This window comes from Marmota marmota, unplaced genomic scaffold, assembly GCF_001458135.2.
Source record: "Marmota marmota marmota unplaced genomic scaffold, marMar, whole genome shotgun sequence".
Taxonomy (NCBI): Eukaryota; Metazoa; Chordata; class Mammalia; order Rodentia; family Sciuridae; genus Marmota; species Marmota marmota.
The window spans coordinates 5,263,456-5,288,727 of record NW_026000241.1 but is presented as its reverse complement, the minus strand read 5'-3'; the positions used below and the strand labels follow the sequence as shown (position 1 = coordinate 5,288,727).

The 25,272-nt window shown below is 50.8% G+C and overlaps 1 protein-coding gene across 12 annotated transcripts in view; it reads left to right on the top strand.

The window, feature by feature from the left end:
• The window catches only part of Eps15l1 (epidermal growth factor receptor pathway substrate 15 like 1), a 74,673-nt gene that overhangs the window by 31,553 nt on the left and 17,848 nt on the right, over positions 1-25,272 (top strand). For 3 of the 12 annotated variants that reach the window (XM_048795207.1, XM_015489207.2, XM_048795210.1), the window contains 7 exons: positions 4,901-5,024; positions 6,056-6,106; positions 7,436-7,572; positions 13,243-13,303; positions 14,374-14,456; positions 22,109-22,241; positions 24,896-24,943. In XM_048795207.1, the coding sequence (XP_048651164.1) occupies positions 4,901-5,024; positions 6,056-6,106; positions 7,436-7,572; positions 13,243-13,303; positions 14,374-14,456; positions 22,109-22,241; positions 24,896-24,943 (637 nt within the window). Of the gene's footprint in view, positions 1-4,900; positions 5,025-6,055; positions 6,107-7,435; positions 7,573-13,242; positions 13,304-14,373; positions 14,457-22,108; positions 22,242-24,895; positions 24,983-25,272 lie in introns of all 12 variants that reach the window. The other 9 variants (XM_015489210.2, XM_048795212.1, XM_048795213.1 and 6 more) reach the window with 5 other exon arrangements.

Genomic DNA, 25,272 nt, shown 5'->3' with positions numbered 1-25,272 from the left:
TTGTAAAATCCACTTTTCATTTTTTTGTGTGTGGTGCTGGAGATGGAGCCCAGGGCCGTGTCCATGCTAGACACTTTACCATTGAGCCTCACCCAGCCTATAAAACCCATTTTAAAGACCTCCATTAGAAGCATTTACAGTGGTCCAACCACCCAAATCTGGAGGGCTTCTCAAACCAACCAGAATTGATTTGGCCTCTTCACTCCCTGTGTGAGGTCCACTAATAGGGGACCTGGGGAGTCTGTGCGTATGTTTCCACAAGGAGCACCTTGGCTATTAGATAGGGCCGTGAAGATTCAAAGCCTGGCAGGCAGCCTCCCAAGGTATTGCTGTTTTGACCACAAATTGGCTTCTTTCCTGAAATTTCAGTTATATTTAAAACTCAGCACTTTATTTGAGACCTCGTGTTCTGAGGCTCCGATCAAGCCCTGGGTGGGCTGTCAGCTTTTAGATGTCTGTGTGCTCTCAGGACAGAGACCCAGACATGTGTGACCCTTCTCTCAGGTTGTCACAGCTCCCTGTTTATGCCAAAGTCTGCCGACGCAGCCCTGAGCCCAGGCCTGTGCAGTGTTCCATCATGTGGCTAGTGAGTGGGTCTCTGCTATGGAGGGAGCTGCTGGGTGGGTGGCCTGGTGGCTTCCTGGTGCTTTGTTGCCCTTACCTATTGTCCTTTTGCTACCAGCTGCTGCTTCCAGGCTCTGCCCCAGAGTCCTGCTCTCTGCTTCTGGGATTCCTCTTCCCTCTGTGGTAATAATGCAGCCTCGCTGTCCACAGGGAGGACCTGCCTCTGTTCCTTTCTTGATGTATTTCTCTCCTTCCTGGCCAAGTACTTGGTTCCAAGAATTTATAGGAATGCACGTGCCTCCCTGGACCTTAGCAGACTCTCTTGATGTTCTTCCCTGTGTCTTGTCTCTGGCCCCCGCCACCCTCAGACTCTCTCCACTGTGGACTGCCGCGCGGGTTCCTGTCCACCCTGGGCCTCGTCAGCTTCTTGTCTAAATTCAAGCAGCAAGCACTCCTCCTCCGTGAGTTCCGTGAGCCAGAGTCTCATGCTTTGCTCCTGGCTGTCCTTGGTGTGTTTCTGCCTTACGGCCAGCTCTTGGTTTTCTCATCTGGACTGTTCCGCTCGCATAGCTGGCTTGTCCTGCGATTGTAGTCCAGGGAAGCGCTCCCTCTTAAACATCTGTTTTGTGAGTTTTATAAGATTGGTTTCCTTGAGTAGAAGGAATTGAGGTGACAATTTGCAGGTAGCTAGTCACTCCCCTCCCACCCTCCAAGGTTTCTGTTTTACCTTGTCATTTTTGTTTATCTTTTAAGCGAGGCCAAGTTTATACAGTAACCACTCACTTGTGGAACGTAGACGTCAGATATGTTACGTAGAAACCTGCAACTGGTGTCTGAAAGAGAAAGTATTTATCTTGTTGTACAAATACAATTTTTAAAGCATTTTGGGTTTGTTTCCATTTCTTAATAAACTGTTTGAAGAGAGGGGTCTTTGTTCACTGCTGCATTTCGAGACTGCTCCAGAGCAGAGTCCATTCTCCTAGTTCTCTTTGGAGGTGCAGTGGGAGGCTAGTTCCTGAGAATAGTGTGACCAGAATGGCATATCTGTAACTTGGTGTGGCCCGCTCTCCTCAGATCACTAGCTCACAGGATGTGACTTGTCCAAGAAATGCAGGATTCTTAAAGCCATGTTTATTTACTTGTCTATTCCGTGGTGCTGGGGATGGAACCCAGGGCCTCATGCGCGCTAGACTACTGAGCCACCCCAGCCCAACGCTGTATCTGTTCCTTGTTTCATCTGGTCGTGGGAATGTGTGCCTCTGCTCTGCACCCAGCCCGCCCGTCTAGGGAGAGAGAGGAATCAGTGGCCCCACACCTCCACGTCACTGAGAGTCTGTTGTGACAGATTGGGTCATCTGTCACAGGCAGCCCAGAGCTAGCTTCTAGGGATTCTTCCACAGTTATTAAACAGGAACTTGTTAGCTGGAGGTTAAACCTTCCGTGACTTGAAGTCAGCGTGTTGGTGTGGCAGCTGGCCCCAGAGCCACAGCAAGGCTTTGTCCTCAGACAGCTTGCTGCAGTGTGCATCAGCTCCCTCTGAGTCGCCCCCCTTTATCCTGGTAGAGTCACATGCTGTGTGACATTTCAGTCCATGAAGGACCATGTAACCCAACCTTAGGTCACATCCACTGGTGACGTCATAGCTTAGTTTGTGTACATATACTCTGACAGTCACATAACAACAAAACTGCCTGGTAACACTCGGCGGGTTTCCCTGTTGGTAGCAACACAGGGCTACATGTGTGCTGTGCAACCTTCAGGTTGCACCTGTTCCACTGTCCTGGTGGGTGGCAGTGGTGTGGCACTCACAGCACCTACACGACAGGAAATCTAGTTTTTAATTCAGAGTCTATGAAATGGAATGAAAACCACCTTTCTTTACCTTAGTAACCTGAATCCCGCTAGTCTTTTTTCTTTTTTGATGGTACAAGGGATGGAATCCAGGGCCCCATGCATGCTCAGCATGTGCTCCAGCACTGATAGTGTCTTCCTGGGCTCCTCCTCTGATGGGAAGGAGCCAGTTCCTCTTGAACTCTCTCTGGCTGTCAAAGCAGGACTTGCAGCCAGAGTTCCCAGAATCTTAGGTCTCTTCTGCATCGTTGTACCCTGTTATTTCATAGTCTTCATGTCAATCAAAAACACTAAGTACACCATCTTGTTAATAAAGGTCACTTAACAGCCAAGTGGAAGCTTTCACTGTGAGGCCAAACTGTCGTTCTTAAGCTCACGAATTTATCCAGGTCCTCATCCCTCTCTCTTCCTTTGGAATCAACACATTGCTCATCTGAGGTGCCGTGTGGGAGGCTTTAGTTTCTGGCTGTCATGCTGGCTTCCTCAGATCAGGACTGCTCCGTCTTTCCTCTGTGCCCCAGAACCCTGTGGGTTGCTAGCAGGGCATGTGCTTATCGGGGTCATCAGCACCCTGGCCTGCACACAGCCCACACACCTCTCCAGGTGCGGTGCAGTGGGCCTCTGTGCTTGACTTGCCTGAGCACCCGGCTCAGTCTCCCCACTTTGAAGCTCTGTGGTTGGAGACTCCAGGTAACCCATCCCAGGTAAGAAAACTGTCTGTGTTCTTCCACAGCCAAGACTGAGGAAGAGACCTGCTCGCCCACTTGACTTCCTTCACAACTAGGATCCATGGCTTTCTCTTACCCGGTACCTCTGGGACCATCTTGTGTCCCTAAATCAGCCATCCCAGGCGGAATCAGCTTTGTTAGAAAATTTATTTTAGACCTTTAATGTTATTTCCCCAAACCGTTGCCTGTGTTGTCGTAGAACCCTTGGCTTTGACACGACTTGGACTTGGTTGGCTGGAATAATGGGTCCGTTTCCAATCCCACAGATGCAGATGTGTCTGCCAGATTCAGGAAGGGTAGTATGCTTTTTAAAAATACCACAGGGAAACACTCATGTTTTCATTGAGGGTGTGTCTTTAAGCAAAACATGCCCCTTGTTTCTAAACCAAGCACACTGTTCCAGGGATGTCACAGACTCACCCTCTTTCAAGCCATTTTCCACTATGAAAATATGCTTTTCAAAAGTAAATGTTTTTTTCTTCTGGTTTGAATATGCTTGCTTGTTTCTAGAAATAAGCACCTTTTTTTAAAAATGCAAAGTGCTGTGTATGCTCTAGTAGTTCTAACTGCATAAGTCCCCATTTCCTCCCAGGGTGCAAACACCCAGCATGCTTCTTGGTGTAGCAACTAGACTTTTTTTTTGGCGCCAGGGATTGAACCCAGGGTGCTTAACCACTGAGCTATATCCCTGGCCCACCCCCTTTTTTTTTTTATTTTGAGACAGGGTCTTGCTGAGTTGCCACTATACATTTTTAAGTGCCCATATTGCTGCACATTCACTGAAACAAGATGATGGAGGGAGCGCACACTTCACAGTGGGGCCAGCGCTCTGGCTGTTGGGTGACTCTTAAACATCTCCGTTGTAACATTTCCAAAAATACTGCATGTTTTTAACTCAGTGTTTTAATTTTTTTTTTTTTTTTTTAAGACTGGGTCTCACTGTGTTGCCTGGGCTGTCCTCAAACTTCTGGGCTCAAGTGATCCTTCTGCCTCGGCCTCCCTAGTAGCTGGGACAGAGGTGTGCGCCCCCGCCCTGGCAATAAACAAATGAAATTCAATCATGGCACATAGACAGCATGAAAACTCACCGTCTTAACCACGTTTAGGCGCACAGCTCTGGTCTTAAGCACATTCACCCACCTCCAGCTCTATCCCATCTTCTCGAATTGGAACTGGGTCCATGCAACACTCGCTGCCCGTTCCCACCTGCTTAGCCTCTGGCATCCACCTTTCTACTTTCTGTTTCTGTGCATTTGATGACTAGGGGACCTCCTATGAGTGGGACCATTTGGTGTTTGTCTTTTTGGGATCTGCTTATCCCCCCCACCCCGCATGATGTCCTGAAAGTTCATCCACATTGTAGCATGTAACCGAGTTTCCTTCCTTTTTTGTGGCTCAATAATATTCCCCTACACAGATGGATCACATTTGTTTACTTATTTATCCATTGATAGACATCTGAGTTGTTTTCAATCAAATCAATTTTTATTTTAGAATGGTAAATTTATAGGAAAATTGCAAACATAAGTGCAGAATTTCCCTGTGATCCTTATGGTATATTTGTCACAAGTAGTGAACCAGTGGTGAATGTTGTTATTAACTCAAGCCCACATTTCAGTGATTTTTTTTTTTTCCCTAAGTCATTCTCAGGGTCACAGTACTTCAAGTGGAAATGCGAGTTAGGGGTAGAATTCTGTAATTCAGCTGCTTTAAATCAAATAACAAAATCTCTGTCCTGTCTCTTCACAACATTCTAGGATGACCCTTTCAAAAATAAAACCTTGTTATTTAGCAACAACACGCAAGAATTGCATCCGGATCCTTTCCAGGCAGAGGACCCCTTCAAGTCTGACCCATTTAAAGGAGCTGACCCCTTCAAAGGTATCTCACTTGGAACCCACTTTCCCATTGACGGCCTCTTTGCTTTATTCCATTTAGAGTTGTCGATGGCAGAAAAGCTAGGAATTGTACAGTCTGAAATGCAGGAGGCAAGGTGTTCTTCGTGCCTATAGAAAGTCTCTGACTCTTGCCTCACACAAAGCACTAACAAACTGAAGCCACCGGTTCCCCTGGGAAGGACTCCAGCTCCCAGCAAGACTCCCAAGGCTGAGGGCAGCAGCGCTGGCCCTTCGGCCTTCCAAGGCTTCATTTCCTCATCTCCAACAGGCCGTGTCCTCCTTGCTCACCTCACGGGGTTCCCGCAGTAGTCAGAGCAGTGACTATGAAAGCCAGTCCCCTGCAAACCCCAGGTTCCTACATCAACCTAAGCTCTTAATCATGAGTTTACCCAGAATCACCACAAGTCAAGAATAACAGAAAAAATCTGGAAACAAGGTTTCCTATCTTCTCTGAATTTCTCAGAGCCAAGGAGCACTTCCAAGAAGCCTATCTGTACATTTCTGAGAAGAACGCCAAGCTAGGGAGGAGGCCGTGGGGGTCCCCTCTGAGTTTCAGACCTGGGCGGGAGGCCTCTGGGGTCTAAGAGATGAATCGGGCAGTTCCTCAAGCTCAGGGGTGCTGTTTCTCACTGGGGCACGCGGGGACCAGGATAGCCCGGGGTTCCTCTTGCTGACGGAGGTGGGAGGCCCTGAGATGGAAGGAGACATGGTGTAGAAAGAGAAGTGTGGATGTTCCCAGCTCTGGCCAATGGCGACCAGCCACCATACCTTCCCTTTCATCTCAAGTGTCCTCGCCAAGAAAAACCGCCTCAGCCAGCGGCCCTGCCTGCTCCCCTACTTTCCTGTGCCCAGAAAGGGAAACAGCAGGCAGGACACAACAGAGAAGGAGATTATGGTCTCCTTAACTCAGGCAGGTGGGAGTCAGTGAGAGCCTGGTGGGTGGGCTGCGCTGTCCAGTGGCCTGCTTCCTGGCTGTTCTCGTCCCACTGAGCTCAGCATCTCTCTCCAATCCAGGTGACCCATTCCAGAATGACCCCTTCGCCGAACAACAGGCTGCGTCAACAGGTAAAGGTCTTTGTTAAATGTTTCTTGGACTAGTCCTCAGACTGTTTGCAGCCTTAGTTCAGGTTGAGGAACATGGAGAAAGTCCCCAGCTTCCCTGGCAGCTCTTAGAGTGAGCCGTAGGGAGGCTGATCCCAGAGGGAACCTGACTGTGGAACCAGCCTCCCTCTGACCTGATGCCCCTTACCGGTGTCACTGTACCTGAGGCGCAGGCCCCGGTGCAGAGTTCCTGGGGGCCAGGTATGCAGAGCAAAGTGATCACTCATGTCACAGTCCCCTGGGTCCACCTGTCCCTCGTAGTACCCCTGCCCCATGGGACTCTATCCACACAAACCAGAATGGTGACAGCAAGACGGAAAAAGATGTCATCGCACTGTGCGTGAGCCTGGTGGCTTGTTCTCCCTGACAGTGGCTCCCAGTCCTTTGGCTCAGAGTCCCTGTCTGCACCCTGCCTTTGGGCATTCAGTGTGTGGAATTTACCTCGCCTGCTGGCTGGCTTCTTCCTTCTGAGGTGACGTTCCTTAACATAACATGTCACCATTTTAAAGTGCACAATTTGGTGGCACTTGGTATGTTCACAGTGTTGTGCAGCTGTCAACTCTCTAATCCCAAAGTATTTGCATCCCCTGAAGGAGACCCTCTTCTCATTGCTCTCCCCACCCCTGCTTTCTGTCTCTGAGGATCTGCCCACGTTGCCTATTATCATTTTTAAAATCAGCTTTGTCAAGTGCTGTAATTTACACACAAACACAATTCACTAATTTTAAGCATACACCCTTCCCACCTGTGGGTTCTGATCCATGGCTGTACTGAGGCTCAAATCAAAAAATACTAAGAAAAACATTGCAGCCGTACTGAGCGTGTTCAGAGAATGGCAAGTGTTTGTGCAGCAGTCACACTGGATCAGGTATTGTATGTCACCTAGACATGATCTGACGTCTTCAGGAAGATGTTCATAAGTTCAGTGCCAACACTATACCATTTTTTAGAAGGGTCTTGAGTATCTGAGGATTGGGTGTCTGTGAGGGTCCTGGACCCAACTCTCAGGGACACTGAGGGATACTTGTTTGAGATGAATTTTGACAACTGTGTAGAGTTGGGTGAGTCTGGAGATCACTGTCACCCTGAAGGGCTCCCTGATGCCCACGCCCTTTTCTCGGCCTCTGTCCTCTCTGGGTAACCACTGCCCACTGTGTCACGGTCGTCCTTGCCTCTTCCAGAGCTCACGTGAGTGGTCCACACAGTCGTGTGCTCTGCTGGGTTCTGATGGGTTCTCTCCTAACGTCATCGCTCATGGGACATTTTTCCTTCACTTTCCAAAACACCTTCTAGATCCATTTGGAGGGGATCCTTTTAAAGAAAGTGACCCATTCCGTGGCTCCACCACTGACGACTTCTTCAAGAAGCAGACAAAGAATGACCCCTTTACCTCAGACCCATTCTCGAAAAACCCTTCCTTGACTTCAAAGGTGAGTGGCGTGGGGAGGTCTTGGGGGATGGCTGTGTGCTTGCTTGGTGTGAGTGAATGCCACCTTCCCTGTGCTCCTCGTGAGCGTGGGCCACAGCGTCTTTGCAAAGCTGGCCAGGTTTCTCCAGGGGTTGGGGTCATGGGCCCGGCCTCCTTCTTGGGTAGGGAGATGGCCGTTTGGCCCTGTACTGCCGAGGCTCCTCCTGTGTGCCATGGTGTCCCAGTCAGCTGCCCAGGGTGCCAAGGCAGGGTGGGAATGTGTCCTTAACAGCTCCGAGTCTTCTTTCTGCCGTCCCCTTGACCTGCTGTAGTCACCTGCTTTCACTGCCACTTTGTCTCCCCCAAAAGACAAAACAAAAGTGTCACAGCTGGGTGCAGTCCCAGTTGCTGCAGAAGCAGAGGCAGGAGGATCACTGGAGCCTGGGAATTTTAAGCCAGCCTTGGCAACATAGCCGACCCCATCTCGAAACAATTAGCACACACTCAAAAACAGACCAGGCCAGACCACCCCTGGGGTCTTCCTAGTACACAGCACTGATGGTAGCCTGGGCCACCTGCCTGCCAAAGTGGAAGTCACTCTGTTTTCTATTTTTATAACAAAATGCCTGAGGCTGGGAACTTTAAGAGGTTCATTTTGGTCCTCTGGTGTGGGCCTCTTTATATCCCAACACTACAGAGAAGTGGAAAGGGAGATAGCCACGTGCACAAGGGGCATGTGTATGAGCAAGGAAGCCTACGGTTGGGGTGGGGCCAGGCTTGTGCTTTTTACCCCAACCCGCTGGAGGGAATTAATCCTAGCACTCCTGCCCATCCTGACTGGGGCCATAAGTGGAAAGTTCCACATCTGACCTCATGTGAATTATCACAGTGAAATGCAGATATACTAACAGTGCGATGTAAGGTCACCACTCAGCTGTGTGTGTGAGGTGTGTAAGACTCATAAATGAATATATCATTATATATATGCAGATGTTCCAAAATCCAAAGCCCAAATCAAATTGGCCCAAAAAATTTTAGATAAGGGATGCTCAAACTTTCATTTTATTATTAGCATAAAAATTACTTAATGTCCTTAAGATTTATAGTGATGATTTTTCATTCCCGATCTGTTTATGAATTTCGTTGATCTTTTCCACAAACCAGCTTTTGGCTTCTGTAATTTTATCTACTCTTCTTTTCTATTTCATTGCTTTCTTCTCTTTATTATATCCTTACTCCTTATTTTGGGTCTGTTTTTCTTTTCCGCTTCTAAAACCATAAGATCCAACTTTCAGTCATCATTTTTTAGCTTTGTTTTCTAATATACATTGAAAGTGACATGTTTCCCTCAGACACTGCTGTAGCTGCACCCCATCATTTAGGTAATTCGTATTCATCACTCAGTTGGAGGTATTGTCAGATGGCTTATGATTTTCTTTTTACCTGTAGAGTATTTAGAAGATATTGTTGCATTTCTAGACGAACCCCTTTTTTCCTAATTATCTTATAATATTGATTTGTCTGTAAATCTGTAATTAGAGAACATATTCTGTGTTCTCATTCCTTTTAAATTTATTGAGAATAGTGGATTGTGCTGTATATTGGTGACTACCGCATACACTAGAGAAGAATTTGTATTTGTCTTTATGATTTGTTTCTTTGTTTGCCTTTTATCTCTACCAATGACTGAAAGAGGGGTGTTAAAATAGTCTCTTATGATTGTGGGATTGTGTGTGTTCTCCCTTTAATTCTGTCGAGTTTTGCTTTGATGCTCTGTCAGGTACATACAGATCTGTGACGTTGTGACTCCTGAGGCAACAGCCTTTGGACGTTTGGTGATATTCTTTGTCTTTAAACCTATTTTACCACATATCAGAATCAAATCATCTTCTTCATGGTTACTCACTATCTATCTTTCTTTCAGGCATTTATTTCCAATCTACTCGGGGCTTTGAAGGTTGTCTTTTATAATTGATGTATTGTGGGCTGGGGATGTGGCTCAAGCGGTAGCGCGCTCGCCTGGCATGCGTGCGGCCCGGGTTCGATCCTCAGCACCACATACAAACAAAGATGTTGTGTTTGCCGAAAACTAAAAAAAAATATTAAAAATTCTCTCTCTCCCTCTCTCTCTCTCTCTTTGTCTTTAGAAAAAAATAATAATAATTGACGTATTGTTAGAGCTCTTTTAAAATTCAGTCTGGAAGGCTGTCTTTTAAATGAAGTTTCTAGTTCATTAACATTGAACATTCACATCATTGGCCTTAAGCCTACTGTTTAATTACTTATGTGCCTTTTATTCCCATACTTGTTCCTTTGTTTTCATTTTCCTGTTAAGTTAGCCAGCTTTTTGTCACAGTGACTAAGGACCTGAGCTGACGTTAGCAATGTCAGAGTGCTGCCGGAAGGCAGACCCATACTCAGAAATCACCCAGCAAGGCAAGTTCCACTTCTGCCCAAGGTGAGCTCCCACACACCTGGCCAGCAGCGCTCTGGGCAGGGTCTGCCCAGGTGTCCTCCCTAAGGCAGCAGCCTCCCGCTCTGGTAGGAGGAGTTCAGGGTCCCACTCTAGGCAATGGACTGATCTACACCGGGGAGGGCAAGGGGGGCATGATGTGATCAGATGGCCTGCTGCACTTCAGACGTGGGACCGGAGACTGAGGGCAGAGGGGGACGTGTCGTGAGGCTCAAAATGGCTCCACATGGTTCAACCACATGCTTTTGTAACTTAAAATAGCTTCATCTAACCATACATTATGAAATTGAGGTTTTAGATCATAGCAGACACATTTTTGTTCCATATTAGGAAACTCACGCTATAGGTTTGACAGAAAAGAGAACATTAATCTTACAATAATCAACTTAGAAGAGCAACAGATTACTTTCCTGGCCTTAGCGTGTGGTCACTTGGCCGTGTGGCTGTGGGCAGCACAGCAGGTCCTGGTGGGACCACGTGGCTGCTCTTCACAGCAGCAAATAGAGAAGAAGGGACCAGGGTTCCAGTAGCACCTTCAAGGGCACGTCCCAGTGGCCAGCTTCCCTCACTAGTCCCTGCCTGCTATGGGCTCACCCCTCCCGCGTGGCCTTTGGAGGTGCTGTCGAAACCACAGCATCCATCTTTTGTATTGTTTGGATATTTTCTAGAATTTCCTTTTATCCCATATCTTTGCATTTTGATTATAACCCTTTAATTTTTTTTTTATAAAGGTTGCTTTAGGGACTAACAAGTAGAATTCAAATTTTCATCGTCTACATGGTGTTGACGTTGTATACGTCATGTTAAATGTAAAATTTGCAGCCACATAAGTTTCTATTCCTCTACCAGTATAGCTGTCACATAAGTGTCATACATCTAAATACATTATAAACTCTATAACACACAGTTTTCATTTTTATTTAATCCATTGTTTATATTTTAAAGAAATGAAGAAGAAAATATTGCCTTTTGGTTTTACCCAAATAATTACCATTTCTAATGCTTTTTATTTCTTTGTGAAAATGGACTTTGCCTCCATTATCATTTTTCTTTAGTCTATGAACTTCCATACACACTGGTAGTGCAGGTCTGCTGTCCTGCATTCTTGTCCACCCACCCCCATGTGTGCTCTCTCTCTTTTCCTTTTTTTTTTTTTAAATTTAAAAATTTTTTTTAGTTGTTGATAGACCTTTATTTTATTTATTTATATGTGGTGCTAAGAATTGAACCCGGTGCCTCACACATGCCAGGCAAGTGCCCTACCGCTGAGCCACAGCCCAGCCCTCACTTTTCCTTTTTGTGGTGCCAGGGATTGACCCCAAGGCGTTGGGCACCTGAGGTTGCTCTCCCACTGAGCTGCACCCCAGCCCTGTTGGCATTCTTGGAGAATACTTGTACTCCATGCGGTATTCTTTTTTCTTACTTTTGGTGCTTTTGGGGTAGTCCATTGTCTCCCAGCCTCCATTGTCCTTGATGAAAAGTCATTAATTTTGAATAGTTGTCATTTTGTAGGCAATCTATTATTTTTCTATGACTGTGTTTAAGATTCTGTCTTTGGCGGGGCGCAGTGGCACACACCTGTAATCCCAGAGGCTCCAGAGGCTGAAGCAGGAGGATCGCAAGTTCAAAGCCAGCCTCAGCAAAAGCAAGGTGCTCAGACAACTCAGTGAGACCCTGTCTCTAAATAACATGCAAAATAGGACTGGGGATGTGGCTCAGTGGCTGAGCGCCCCGAGTTCAATCTGTGCTGCCCCCTCCCCCCCACAGAATAGATTCTCTCATTATCCTTGGTTTTCAATGGTTTGTGAAGTATCTGGATGTGATTTTCTTTGTATTTACGCTGTTTAGGATTTGCTGAGCTTCTTGAATTTATAAATTATGTTTTCCACCAAATTTATTAAGTTTTTAGCCCTGAGTTATTTGAGGTGTGCATGTGTGGTGCTGAGGATCTGGGCAAGCACTCTACCTCTGAGCTGCATACCCAGCCCCAGTTTTTATTTGAAAATGTTTTCCTGCCCTGCCCTATTTTTTCTCTCCTCACTTTCCGGGATACAGTCACCCACACTTAGACCTTTCGTTCTTCTCCCACAGGCTCCTCCTCTCTTTTCATTCTCTGTTCTTCAGACTGGGTGATTTCTACTGATCTCTCTTCTACTTCGCTTATTCTTCCCTCTGTCATTGCTTATACAGCTAACCTAGGAAAGTTTTTATTCTGTGTATTGTACTTTTCCGTTCTAGAATTCCCATTTGTTTCTTTTGAATACTGTTTCTCTGCTAAGATCATCTATCTTTTTCATTAAGTTGAAGCATATTTTCCTTTATCTCATTGAGTACAGTTATGATTGTGGCTTTAAAGTTACCCTTGTCTGAGAATTCCAACCTCTTGGTTATTTTGAGATTAATGCCACAGAGTGACTTTTCCTTTGGGAATTGATCACGTTTTCTGGACCTTTGTATGTTGAATGGTTCAGAAATGTGTCCTGCACACTGTTGTCTGTCTGTTGTGGAGCTGGAGTTCCCTAATATTCTCCCAGAGCACATGGATGCTTTCGTTTCAGCAGGTAATTGACTTGGTGAAACTCACTGTGAACACTCTCCCTGACCTTCAGCTGACAGAGGCTCAGGTCTCATTTTAATTCCCATGGCCTCAACTGTCAGCTGCGTTGAATCTGTCCTCGGCCACTCAGTGCAGGGATCAGCCTGAGACTTGGGCAGTGTGCATCATGAAATCTGGGCTCCTATTCTCTGCCTCTCCTTTCTAGTTCCTCTTCCCTCTTCCATGGTCATGGTCATCCCATCATCTGGTGTGCAGGCCAGAAAGACAGCAAGTTTCCTACTTGAATTCTAACCACCTGTGCTGTGCCGCAGCTGTGCAGCACCTTCAGGGTATAGCTGTCAGAGGGGAAACTCACCCTCACACTGTGTTCTTCTGCCTGATCTTATTCTTCTCCAAAGTCTCCTTGCTTTGATTCACTTTCCAAGTCTTTAGGTTGCTGCTTTTTTTTTTTTTTTAATTAAATCCAGATTTTTGTAGATGTTATCTGTAAAAGGGTCAATATATTAGCATTATACCCTATTATCTGGGTCAAGTGTAAGTGATCTCACCCTCCCTGTGGCCTGGCACTGTGTACGGGGTCCTTAGATGTCCGGGGAGTTGGCTGAACGTGTGGATGATGGAACAGATGCTGCTTTTTACACCTCTTCTCTCTTCTCACTCAGCTCGACCCCTTTGAATCAAGTGATCCCTTTTCATCCTCCAGTGTCTCCTCAAAAGGATCAGGTGAGAACAATGGCTTATTTTCCTTCCTGACTGTTCCTTGGGAGTAGAGGAGCCCACCTAGTTAATACTTTTCTTTCCCAAACTGAACGTGGCCTCAGTGTGCACATCATTAGTTGGGGGCTCCCAGATCCATGCCTGAGAGACCATTAGGCCAAGGTGGATGCCCCCTGGCAGCTCTTCTTCCTGAGCAAGAGCTGGATCTTCCAGAGCAGGAGTGGACAGTGGGAGTTCAGTAATAACACAGTTACTTGTTCCTCCTTTAAACCTTTAGTGTATCTTTACTGTTTCTCCCAAAAGAATCCACAGTTGGACTGTGGGTGCTGACTTGCGCTGGGTCTTCTGAGTTTGAAGGAACCTTGGCTCCCAGCGTAAAATTCAGATGCTCACCCAAGCCTTAAAATAAGGGAGCATTTGCTTCTGGGCACAGGTCTCGCTTGGCCCTGCTGCTGTGCCTAGCAGCTTGCACATTTTGGTGCAGAACTTGGTACCAGGGGCAGGTCAGCTGCTCTAGGCAAGACTCTCTGGGGCCAGAGAAAGCTCAGCAAAAACCTCTCCCTAAGCTGGGCATGGTGGCAACACCTGTGGTCTGAGCTACCGGGAGACTAAGGCAGGCGAGTCTCTCGTGCTCAGGAGTTCAAGGCCAGCCTAGGCAATGGAACGAGACCCCGTCTCAAAAGTAAAACAATAAGTCCCTCCTGTAGACAACAGCCTACATAAACTGTGTGGGTCTTGGGTCACCCTCGGGTGGCTTCTGCTCTCCCTCTCCTGCTCCCTTCCAGCAAGCCAGCAAGCTGTGCCCCTGCAGGAACTTGTTGCCCCTTTGAAAACTGAGCTGCACTGGCCCTCTCAGAGCCAGCTGTCATGTGAGAAGCTGTGTCTCTTAGATACCGAAGCCACGAGCCATAGTAGGCAAAGAGGCTGTGCCGAGGACCTTCGCTGGGCCATAGGTCTCGGGTGCATCAGTGCAACCTCTGAATCTCCAACTCAGGGTGCCCAGTACCTCCACTTGACCCCCAAAGGCATGCTCTGGTCGAGACCTGTAACCCCAACCTTGTTGGTGCTGATTGCAGATCCCTTTGGAACCTTAGACCCCTTCGGAAGTGGGTCCTTCAATAGTGCTGAGGGCTTCGCTGACTTCAGCCAGATGTCCCAGGTAAAGCCCCTCCCACGGAGCCCCTGCCTCTGCCCGTGTCTTGTGCCTCTTGGTGCCGTGTGTATTTCGCAGTGTGTGATGTCACGTATGTATTTCCCTAGCCCCTCGCAAGCTCTGAAATGGGTCCTCACGCCAGGCGAGGAGTGAGCAGGCGGGGCTAGAAAGCACCCCTGATGGGCGTCGGGTGCATTTCCTTCCCTCCTTGGGAAGCTGGCCGAGCCCCAGGTCCCTCCCAGTGGCTTGGATGCCATGGCTGCCCCTGCTTCCACTGGCGACTGATGAGTGTCAGATCGCAGATCATGAAGTTGTCACCTCTGTGGCCACACAGGAACTCAAGAAGGCATTAGGCACACAGTCCCAGGAGGGTTGTGGGCAGCAGACCCGAGGCGTGACGTATGTGGAGCTGCCGGGACACATGTCCTGAGGGTGTTGGAAAGTGAGGGCCAGGCTGTGGACACACGCAGCTGAGGACTGAGCTGTTCAGCAGGGCAGCAGGAACGACTCTATGGTATCGAGCCGTGAGATGTATCGTCAGACCTGAGCACGGCAGCCGTGAGGGCGGCGGCCTGTCCCTGGACCCCTGTGGGCCACAGCGTGCAGGCTCCCTGCCGTGGGGCTCTGCTGTTTTCACTCGTCTCATGGATTTTTACCGAATGCCTGCCCAGGTACCATGAGCACTCCAGGAAGAGGGAGGTGACCACAAACAGAATATAGTCCCCTTCTGGGGACCCCGTCCCAGTTGGGAAGACTCGTGAGCCAGATGGTGGTGAGGCGGATCAGGGTGGGGAATTTCATCCAGAGTGACCAGACCCATCCTCTGTGGGTGCTGCCAATGGTGTGTAGGAGGAATGGGTGGGAGTACGGTGGTCCCTCGGTGTCCATGGCCAGTGGCCCAGCACTTCCTCAGATACCAAAGCCTGCAGATGCTCGAGCCCTGTATGTACCACGGCGTAGTATTTGCATAGAAGCTGCACGCATCCTCCTATAGACTTGGGCAGTGTGCGTGCTCTGGCCTCGCAGTGCTGGGCCTGTCCAGGGAACCGTGACGAGGAAAGAAGCCTGTGCTGCTTCAGTACAGACACAGTTATTTTTCGGGTACTTTTGATCTGAGGTTAGTTGGTTGAATCTGTGGATGCAAAGCCCACAGATGTGAGGATGTGAAAGGCCCCCAGCATGGGCTTCCCGTGCCGCAGCCCTGGGCCGGGCGCCCCACTGAGCTGGCTCCCCCGAGTCCTGGCTCGCTGGCTCAGTGCTCACTCAGCTAGTGGAGCAAACAAGTCTCTGGTGCCGAAAGCTTGTGGTTGGCAGCAGCAGCAACAGTGTGTGATTGTGGCACAGGGCTTCCGAGAAGCACTTGAGGTTCTATTCAGGTTTTCAAAGAAACGTGTGAGCGTGAACTGGCAGCAGGGCCAATCCAGCCCTGGCCGAAGGCGGAGGGTGTGCCTACACTCAGGAGCTGGTCGCAGGGCACCCAGTGGCACTGGTGCTGGGTTGCAGCTGTGTCCTTTTGGTGCAAGGAGGGGAGAGCCACTGTCCCTCACACTGCAGCATTGTACACCAAGTGGAGTTGGCCGAGGGCCCCGGGCAGTGAGTGTGCGCCTGCCGCTGCTCTTTTCTTGGTGGCTCTTACATGTGCACCCAGCCCCGGGATACCTACTCCCAAGTCAGAAAACTCCTGCCACATGGTGGCAGCAATCTCAAAGGAAGGGGTCCAGGTTGTCTTCTCAGGCCGTCCCCACTGGGCCTCTCTTCCTGAAGGAGGTGGCTCCAGAGAAGGAGACTTGGGACCCTCCTTCTCTATCCTCATAGTCAATACCAACAAATGGCAGCCAGCAGTGGCCTGAGCTAGGACAGGACAACGGCCCCCAGCCGGCTGTTTAGCATGAGTGAGGACCCCTGTTTTAAGATGAGTCCAAGCCAAAAACCTTGTGGACAGTACTGCAGTGGCCGGAGGGCAGCCAGCCCGGAGGGGCTCTGGGCCTGGATGGCAGCATGGCCTGTCCAGTCACTGAGCCCGGCCCTTCCCTATTTCTGTGCCCATCTCTTTCTGACCTAAAAAAAAAAATTGCACTTTCCCCTTCTGGTGATCTTCCTCCCCTTGCTGCGTACCCTGGAGTCAGGCTGTCCCCACACATGTGCAGTTGTGATTTAGTCAGTCCCACTTCCTGTTCTTGGCGCCAGGCCAGGACAGTTGGACTGGACCGTGGAAAATTGGTGTCCCGTACTAGATTGTTTTGTTTCCACCGTTCCGTTGGCTCCTGATTTCATGACACTTGTACAGCTAAATCTTGTCCTCAGAGCTGTTTTTCCTTTTGGTTACCTTTTGGTTTTTCAAGAACAACATCGGGTATATAAATAAAATGCTGAGGGAAATGAAAGTAAAGTGGCAAGAAGGGTCCTTTTTTAAAAAAAAAACCTTTCTTAAAGAAAAGAAACAACAGTGCCAGCTTTTCCCCACCTGAGCAGGGCGGGGGTGACACACATGGTGCCCACCCCCAGTGTCCTCCCCCCACTTGGCTCTGCGGTGGGGGCGGGGCAGTTCCTCCAGCAGACTCCAGCCTGCGCTCAGTGGAGAGCCCCCGCCACCCCAAGAGGTTTTCTAGACAGTATTAAGTCTCAGTGACACTGGCTTGCTTTAGAAGCAAATTCTCCAATGTAAGTTTTCAGAGAGCATTTAAAAATAAGTAAATAACTTATTTATTTTGCCCTCTTTCCCTATCCACACCCCAAAAAGCCACTTACAAAATATACGGTTGGTTGTGAGCCCATTTTTAGTGACTTTTCTTCTGGGTTTTTGTTTGGTTTTGTTTTTGCGGTGCTGGGGCTGGAACCCAGGGCCTCACACATGCCAGGTGAGCGCTCTGCCTGAGCCTCACCCCCGCCGTCTGCAGCTGTTTTTAGAGCCGGGTCTTCGTGTTTCTGGCTGCTTTACAAAAGCTCCGAGCCGTTTGCAGTGAAACAAGCAGTTCTTGAAAGGGTGAACCCAGAACTGTCTCTCTCAGTGCTGCTGTTCACAGTGGCCTCTCTGTCTCTTGGATTGTAAGCACACCTCACCCCTGCCTAGCCCAGAGAGCCCCGACAGCCCTAGGAAACCTTTCTAAAAATAGTGACTTTCCTTGAAGTGACTGCCCGAGTAGGAAAGAGTGGGGTCCCAAAGGAGACTTCTTGGGAAACCTGAAGTCATGAAAGCTGGGATTCGGAAATGACGCAGGCGCTGGGTCTTGGGTGGGATTTAACACTGTGGTAGGGAGCCAGGCAGCGCTTCTGCTGGAGCCTGCCCCTTGGAGGGAACTGATTGGTTCAGCGGGTTTAAACCCAAACCTGGAGCCATGTCTGCGTAGCCTAGGGTCTCAGCCAGCCTGGGGGTCAGGCAGCCTCCGTTTCAGCGTGTCCCCAGATCTCACCATTAATGAGCTCAGGGCTTAGCACACCCTTTAGTCACCCAGGGCCTGGTGCACAGCCCTCCAAGTGGGAAGGCTCACCTCGGTCATGGTGAAGCCCGCCCAAGCCCCCTGCACCACCCGTGGCCAGGGGCTCTCGCTGAGTTGGGAGAAACAGGCCAGAAGACAGTGCACACTCACTGCAGGGTCCCTCGACCTAGAGACCCACACCCACTCTGCACCCCTCCCCCTGAGCCACTGCTTCCCAGCACCCAGGACAAGAACTGGGGTCTCTGTGTGGGCCTCATACTGCTCACTCCTCCTTCTGCTAAGAAAATGGTTTTAATTCCTGCCTGCCTGCTCCGAAGCCATGAAACAAAGTAGACCTGGGGCCTGTGGGTGTGCTCTGATGATGGGGGGGAACACCAGCAGGTGGCCCAATGCGCCCTTTCTATCTCCTCCGTCCCCTCCCATTCTTCTCTGTAGACCCTAGACAGCCCAGTCAAAGACTAAGCCCAGGACGGCATTGCCCACTCTCGCCCTACCTGCTCTGGGCCGGGCTCTCCTGTGAGCAGGAGGCAGTCCAAGTAAGGTGTTTGTAGCAGACGAGCCTTCTCCGATCCTTTTTTATATTGACAGTGCTAGGGATCAAACCTAGGGCCTCATGCATGCCAAGCAAGTGCCCCACCACTGAACCATATCACTAGTGCCAGACTTCTCAGATTCTTGCAGGCATTGAAAGAAACTCTGTATAGCAGCTCAGTTCACAATAGCTAGACTATGGAACCAACCTAGGTGTCCCTCATAGATGAATGGATAAAGAAAATGGGGTATATATACTCAATGGAATATTACTCGGCTTTAAAGAAGAGTGAAATTATGGCATTTGCCAGTAAATGGTTGGAGCTGGAGAATATCATGCTAAGCAAAATAAGCCAATCCCACAAAACCAAAGGCTGAATATTTTCTCTAATATGCGGATGCTAATTCACAATAAGGCGGGGGGGCTCTAGGGAAGAATAGTGTTATCTTAGATTAGAGGGAAGTGATGGGAGGGGAGAGGAGGGCATGTGGGGATAGGAAAGAAAGCAGAATGAAGCAGACATTATTACTACGTATACATGTGACGATTACATGACCAATACATTTCTGCAGAAAAATGAGAAATTATATCCCATCTACATATGATATATCAAAGCGCATAAATGCATTCTACTGTCACGTATAATTAAAACAAATGAAAAAATTACAAAAAAAGAAAAGAAACTCTGTTCCCTTTCCTGTGCTTGGCATAATACAGGAGTCGCCCCTTAACCATGGGGCAATCATCCCCAGACCCCCAGTGGATGCCTGAGACATGGGGAGGACCAGGCCTTGTATATGGTGTACTTCCCCCTCACACACCTGATGAAGTTTGCTGTTACCAATTAGGCGCAGTAAGAGGTTAACAACAATAATTAGTAATAATGGTCTTAATGATGTGCTATATTAAAGGAGTTTAAAACTTATGAAGCGTTTATTTCTGGAACTTTTCATGACTGTTTTGGAGCCCTAGGTAACTGACACTAAGGAGAGTGATCCAGGGAAGGGGACCACTGTGGTGGCTGTGCTGTCTTTGTCCACTGCCAGCACACACAGCCCAGCGAGATGGCCTGTCATCTTTATCTCTTAGAGATGGGGAAACCAAGGCACAGCGTGGTCAGCAGGTGGCAGAGCTGGGGTTTGAGCCTCTACTCTGACCCCCAGACTCTGCAGCCTGACTGGGCAGACATTCTGGAAACTCAAGCAACAGATTTTGAAATGAGGCTCACTGCCCCTTGCCCTTACAAGGACACCTGTCCGCAGGGGTGGAGGCCCCTTCTCCCCTCCTTGAGGCCCTGCCAGGCCAACAGCTCTCTTTGCTTGAAGCTGCCCAGCAGGCCCGAGTGCATTGGTGGGTGATGAATCTAGGGGTGGCAGCCCTCGCTTTCTTTAGGAGGAGGAGGTGCCTTCTCCTCCTCCCCACCCCTCAGCTGGCTCTGTACCCTGCCTGCACCCATGTGTGTCCTCCAGGGGCCTTTGGTTGGGGACAGTCTGACCAGAGAGGACGTGGGCAGCCAAGGACAGTGCCAGGTGCTCTGGCCTGGAAGGTCGAGGGTGCAGACTCCAGCCCAGCCCACACTGCCCCGCTGTGTTTGGGCAGCTGCCTCTCCTTCCGTGCCTCAGTTTCCCTGTGTGTAAGTGGAGGTGGTGGCAGAAGTCCCTCCCAAGGCCGCTGGGAAGACGAGGTGAGATCAGCAGAGAGCTGAGGGCCCACAGGGGCGGGGACTGAGAATCCTTTTGAGGTGCTTTCCTGCTGTGGACCCTGCCACTCACCTGTGGTGGGGGGACCTGGCAGTGGGTAGGGGTGTTGCCCTTAAGACTGCCCGGGCTGGGCAGTCTCGACTCTGTCTCGAGGTTCAGGTGGCACCGTGACTAGATTCTGGTGGCCACGTCTCTGAGTAGGTGCTGAAGGCTGAGGTGGCGCATCTTCCTGGACAGGTGCTGGAGGTGGCGTTGGACCCTCCTCCCCACTTCTCCAGCCATGGCTGGGTCTGGGTTTTCCAGGGAAGCCGGGGAGTGCCCCTTGGTGCCCCTGTGCCTGTCCCAGGCTGCCCTGCTGGCTCCGTGTCTCCCGCCAGGGCTCTGCTGCCCCCACACGCTCCTCTTTTCTGTGCCCTTCCAGGGTGACGTTATCATTTTACCTCTTTCTTCCAGTTCCTCCCGTTTCCTGTCAGTAGTGGCTCTCTGTGTCCTAGGCTTTCCTATTTTATATTTTAGTTATTTATATTTCAAGGTATTTTTATTTTTCAGTTATTTTATACTTAGTAAGAATGCATTATTTTCTGTATTAGTAAAACTGTAGTTGTTTTCTATTTTACTGAACAATTTAGTTGTTTTGCTGGTTCTCACTACTCCCAGTAGAAAGCCATTTTCTCTGGCCTGGGAAGCCCCGGCCCCTCCTTCACACACAGGGCTGGGCCGGCCCTCTGTGGCAGGGCTCGACTGTCAGTCTGTCAGGCACAGTTCATGGCTGCCCTCTGGTGCTGGCAGGCGCTGGGGTGAGGGCAGCATCCCCCTGGAGGCCGATGCTCTGCTGGCTCTCAGCAGCAGGTGACAACCCCATCAAGATGAGCGGTGGGGGCAGTTGCTTGCCCTCAGGCGGGAGAGGCCTGGAAGCCTGTCACTACAGTGGTGACAGGTGCCCTTTTTGGTGATAGCAGGACACCCCAAACAGGTGCAGTCAGTAAGAAGGGCCCCAGAGAGAGCTGGGGGGGAGGCACGAGCAGGGTCTTGCCAGTGTGTGAAAAGGAGGGGTTAAGGAGGGGGTGGGCCAGTGCCCCGGGGAGACTAGTGTGAGCAAGAGCCTGGCCAATTCAGCATGAAGGACCGCAGGTATAGGGACCGAGGAGGGGTCTTGGGGGATGGAGACCTTCAGGTACAAGGGCAAAGAGCCGGGCATGCAAGGGGGAAGGCGGGCCGTGCCTGGAGGAGAGCTTGGAATGCACTGGATGCGTCGGGGCCATTGGTGCCAGTTCCCCCCCCACCTACCTGTCATCGCCACCTCTATCCACCAGCCGACCTTCACCCCCTCCTATACCTATTTCTACCCCCTCTGTCTCCCCACTTGCCTACGGACCCCTCCACCAACGTCTAACACTATAAAACCAGGGGGGCATGATCTGATTTGGGTTTGAGGCAGTAGAGCAGAGGTGACCGAGTCAGGGGTAAGAAGCCACAGCAGAATGTGCCAGGCAGTGGAGGAGCAGCAGCATATGGGCAGCCCAGGGACAGAGAGGGGCTGCAGCTCTCTGACCCAGTGCCTAAAGCTGCTGTCACTGGTCAAAGACAGTGACCACCCAGGCTGGCTCAGCGGGGAGGCAGCACACGGGGTCTACCCTAGTCCAGTCAGCAGAGAGGCAAGGGGTCACCTTGATGAGCACGAGCAGGGGGCCAAGGGGACCCTGTGGGAAAGACCCGACGTAGGCCAGGGGATGCCCTTGAGTGACGTGAGCCTGCCGAGGAAGAGGGCCGCCCTCTGCTCCTTCAACATGTGGTGACTTGCCCTTCACAGGCCAGAGGGCCCCTGCTGTCCAGGGTGGACGCGAGCCGGGAGCCTGAGAGAGCCCCTGGCCCCAGCAGCCGTGTGCCGCAGCCGGAGGTCAGCGGCCTCAGTGCATGAGCACTCACTGGTGGACACATTGCCTTCCTTTTATTGACTGTTTTGCCTCTCTTTCATGTCCTCTCTTACAGCCCCCAACTTCTGGCCCTTTCACCTCCTCCTTGGGAGGGGCAGGATTCTCAGATGATCCCTTTAAAAGTAAACAGGACACTCCTGCTCTGCCTCCGAAGAAACCCGCTCCTCCGCGGCCTAAACCGCCCAGTGGTCAGTACACTTTCTTCTCTCGCAGCCGCCTGCCTGCGGGTACAGGGCGGTAGGGGGACCAGGGCCCCTCTGTTGAACAGCCCAGCGTAGAGCAGAGCCCTCTGGGCAAGAGGGTCCCCCTCCGCCCAGTGGCTGGGTCCCCACAAACATGGTGTGTGCGTGGTGCGTGCCTCCCACCGCCTGACCTGTCCCCAGCCTGTGAGCACCTTGGCTTCAGACTGCCTGAAAGTCAGTGCCACCAAGATCCTGGCTGTCCCTCCGCAAATAGGCCACAGCAGCACTGGCTGCTGAATCATAGCTGTCCCCTCCACCGCACACTTGCCCAAGTCGGCTCAGGGAGGGCCTGTGTGGCTGGAGCACCCCTCAGTCCAGGCCTCCCCTGGCTGCTTACGTACAGGCTGGGTGGGGTGCGGGGTCTTCCTTGTGAGCGCAGACAGCACGGCCTGGTCTCCCCTCCACTCCCACCCGACCTCAGCATCCCCTCCACAGGGATTTCCTGCAGGCCTTGCGCCACGGGTTTCTCCTAGGTTTGGCACTTGCCCTGCTCTCAGGAGGGGCCCATCCATCCCCGCTGAGGATGGGTTCTGAGGACTTGTCACTCCTGCTGGGATTGCTCTCATGTCATGGAGTTGAAGTGACAGGCCAGTTTACTAGACGCTGAAGCAGAAAGCTGTCTAAAGCAGAAGGCTATCGTATCGCTTCAATGGCAGAAGGAGTCGCTGCAGTTTCCCAATCCATTTATCCACCCACCGTGTTGGGTAGTGCCTGGCCTGGGCCATCTCTGCCATCTCTGCCTTCAGGCAGTCTCCCCCCACCCTCCCTGCATTGTGGGGCCAGCACTCTCCCATGGTCTCACCTTCTGGTTATACCTCTGCTACCAGGCTGCCCCTAGACAAGGCAGGCCTTCCCTCCCCCTCCCCCTCCCCCCTTCACCTTTTCTGTCAGTGAAGAGGGAGGGCTCGCCCTTCAGCCCAACCTTGTCCTTCCCCTTGAGTCCACTGTGTGGGCTCCACTTTGAGGCCTGTCCTCTCCCTGGCGCAGGTCCTCAGGTAGATCTGGTGGGCTCTGCTTGCCCAGCTTGCTAGTTCCGTGCAGTTCCAAGGTGGGCCAGGCTTCCTGCACGTGATCCCCCAGCCAGTAGAGAGCCAGCCAGGGCTCTCCCTCGGAGAGACAAGGACCCTGCCTTGGTGCCCAGTGGCCTTGCAGATGAGTCATGAGAGAACTCTCACCAATGGGCTGTGGGGATTTAGAGCAGATTGTCTGTGAATTGTTTGCAGAAACAAATGGGTAAAGAGAGGGTTTCTGTGAGCCTCATGTCCAAACATTGATGGGAGGAAAACAAAGACAGCAGACGAGCCCCTGCCACCCGGGAGGGCCGCCCGCATCTTCTGCAGAGGCACTGGCTCACAAGGGACCCTTACAGTGTCCTGAGGGAGAGGGAATGGCCTGAGCCTCCTTACTCTGCCTGAAAGATGGAAGCAAGTGCATGTGTGTACACACCCACATGTGTGCACACCCAAGCTCACATGTATCCACATGCTCCACACACATGCTTGGCATGTGCACACCCACAGGCACATATTCACAATGAGTAATGCATGCACTGCCACGCACATTCTCACATGCACCTGTGTGTGCACACATGCTCAAGCAGTGCTTGCGTACAGGTGCAAACAGATGTACATGTGCACTGATGTTGATGCACTTGAGCCTGTCTGCCTGTGGGCACATGTGACATTCTGGTTCATGCCTGCCACAAGTGCACCTCCGTTCCTACTGCACCACACAAGTGCTCGCACACACCACTGCACGCATGTCCCACACCCACCCACAGACGCACACTCTTCATAGAGTGTGCTTTCTTGCACACGCATGTACATACACAAATTCACATGCATACGAACATACATGCACATGTGTGCAGAACAGTGTTGTTTGTGGGTCCCAAGGAGGAGCTGCCCCCTGATATCTAGCCAGTGCGAGGCTTCGTTTTCAGAGTTTCATGGAAACTGCCACCCCCACCTCTCCACTTACCTGAACCCAGCGCTGGCTCTGCCTTTGAACTTTCCCTCAGTCGTCACCTCCCCTGTGTCTCCCTCTGCCCACTACTCACCCCACTTGGGTTTCTGCTTTCCGTGTACTGTGGACTTTGAAAGCAGACAGCAGTGCTTGGTAGAAACGAAATACTCAGGACCAGGGTGTGGACGACCTCCCTGTACCTGACTTCAGGGTTAAGGCCTTTTCAAGAGCCAGAGCATGATTTGAGTTGCACAGGGGTCTCAGGCTGTCTTAGCTTGGGGCTTTGGCCACTGTATTTTGTTCTGCAAGGGCCGGGTGCCCCTGTGTATTAACATCCACCTCAGGAAGCCCTTGCACAACTCTTATCTCCCCAGATCCTAGAGAGCCCCTTGAAATAGGGCAGGCCACATGATGTCCATCTTCCGGAAGAGGAAAGGGAAGTGATAGGTCAGGTGGGCTGCTCAAGTTCACACAGTGAGAGGGCAGCAGGGCCATGTCTAGAACTGGTGACCTGTCCCCTCCCCAAACCACCACTCACTCCCATAGAGAGCAGCACACGCAGCCTCTTAGTGCGGGGGCACTACAGGATATCCCTGTGGGGGCCTAAGTACCTCTCATCTGATTCTTTTACCCAGAAGCAATGGCTGAACAGAGAAATTCTGCACTGTACATGCTGCTGGGTGGTAGGTACAGACTGTGTGGCGGCTGCTGCTGAGCTTCCAGTATCCTTAGTAATGTGCTTTCGTACTAACCCCTAACAGTGTGAAGGCCACCAGCTGTGCTGGCGCACCTGCGCTAAACGTGGGACCCATAGTCGACCTGTTCATAAGTCACATTTGATGGGGAAGCACTTGGCACTTTGGGGGGATGCATGGAGTGGGTAGCTGGTCAGGGGAGCTAGAACCTGGCTTGCACAGCTCCCTTCCTGCTTCCTGTCCACACTGCACACCCCATGGCTTTTGAGACCCAGGAGCAGCTGGGGACTTAGCTGGGGTCTGCAGACAGGGCAGCA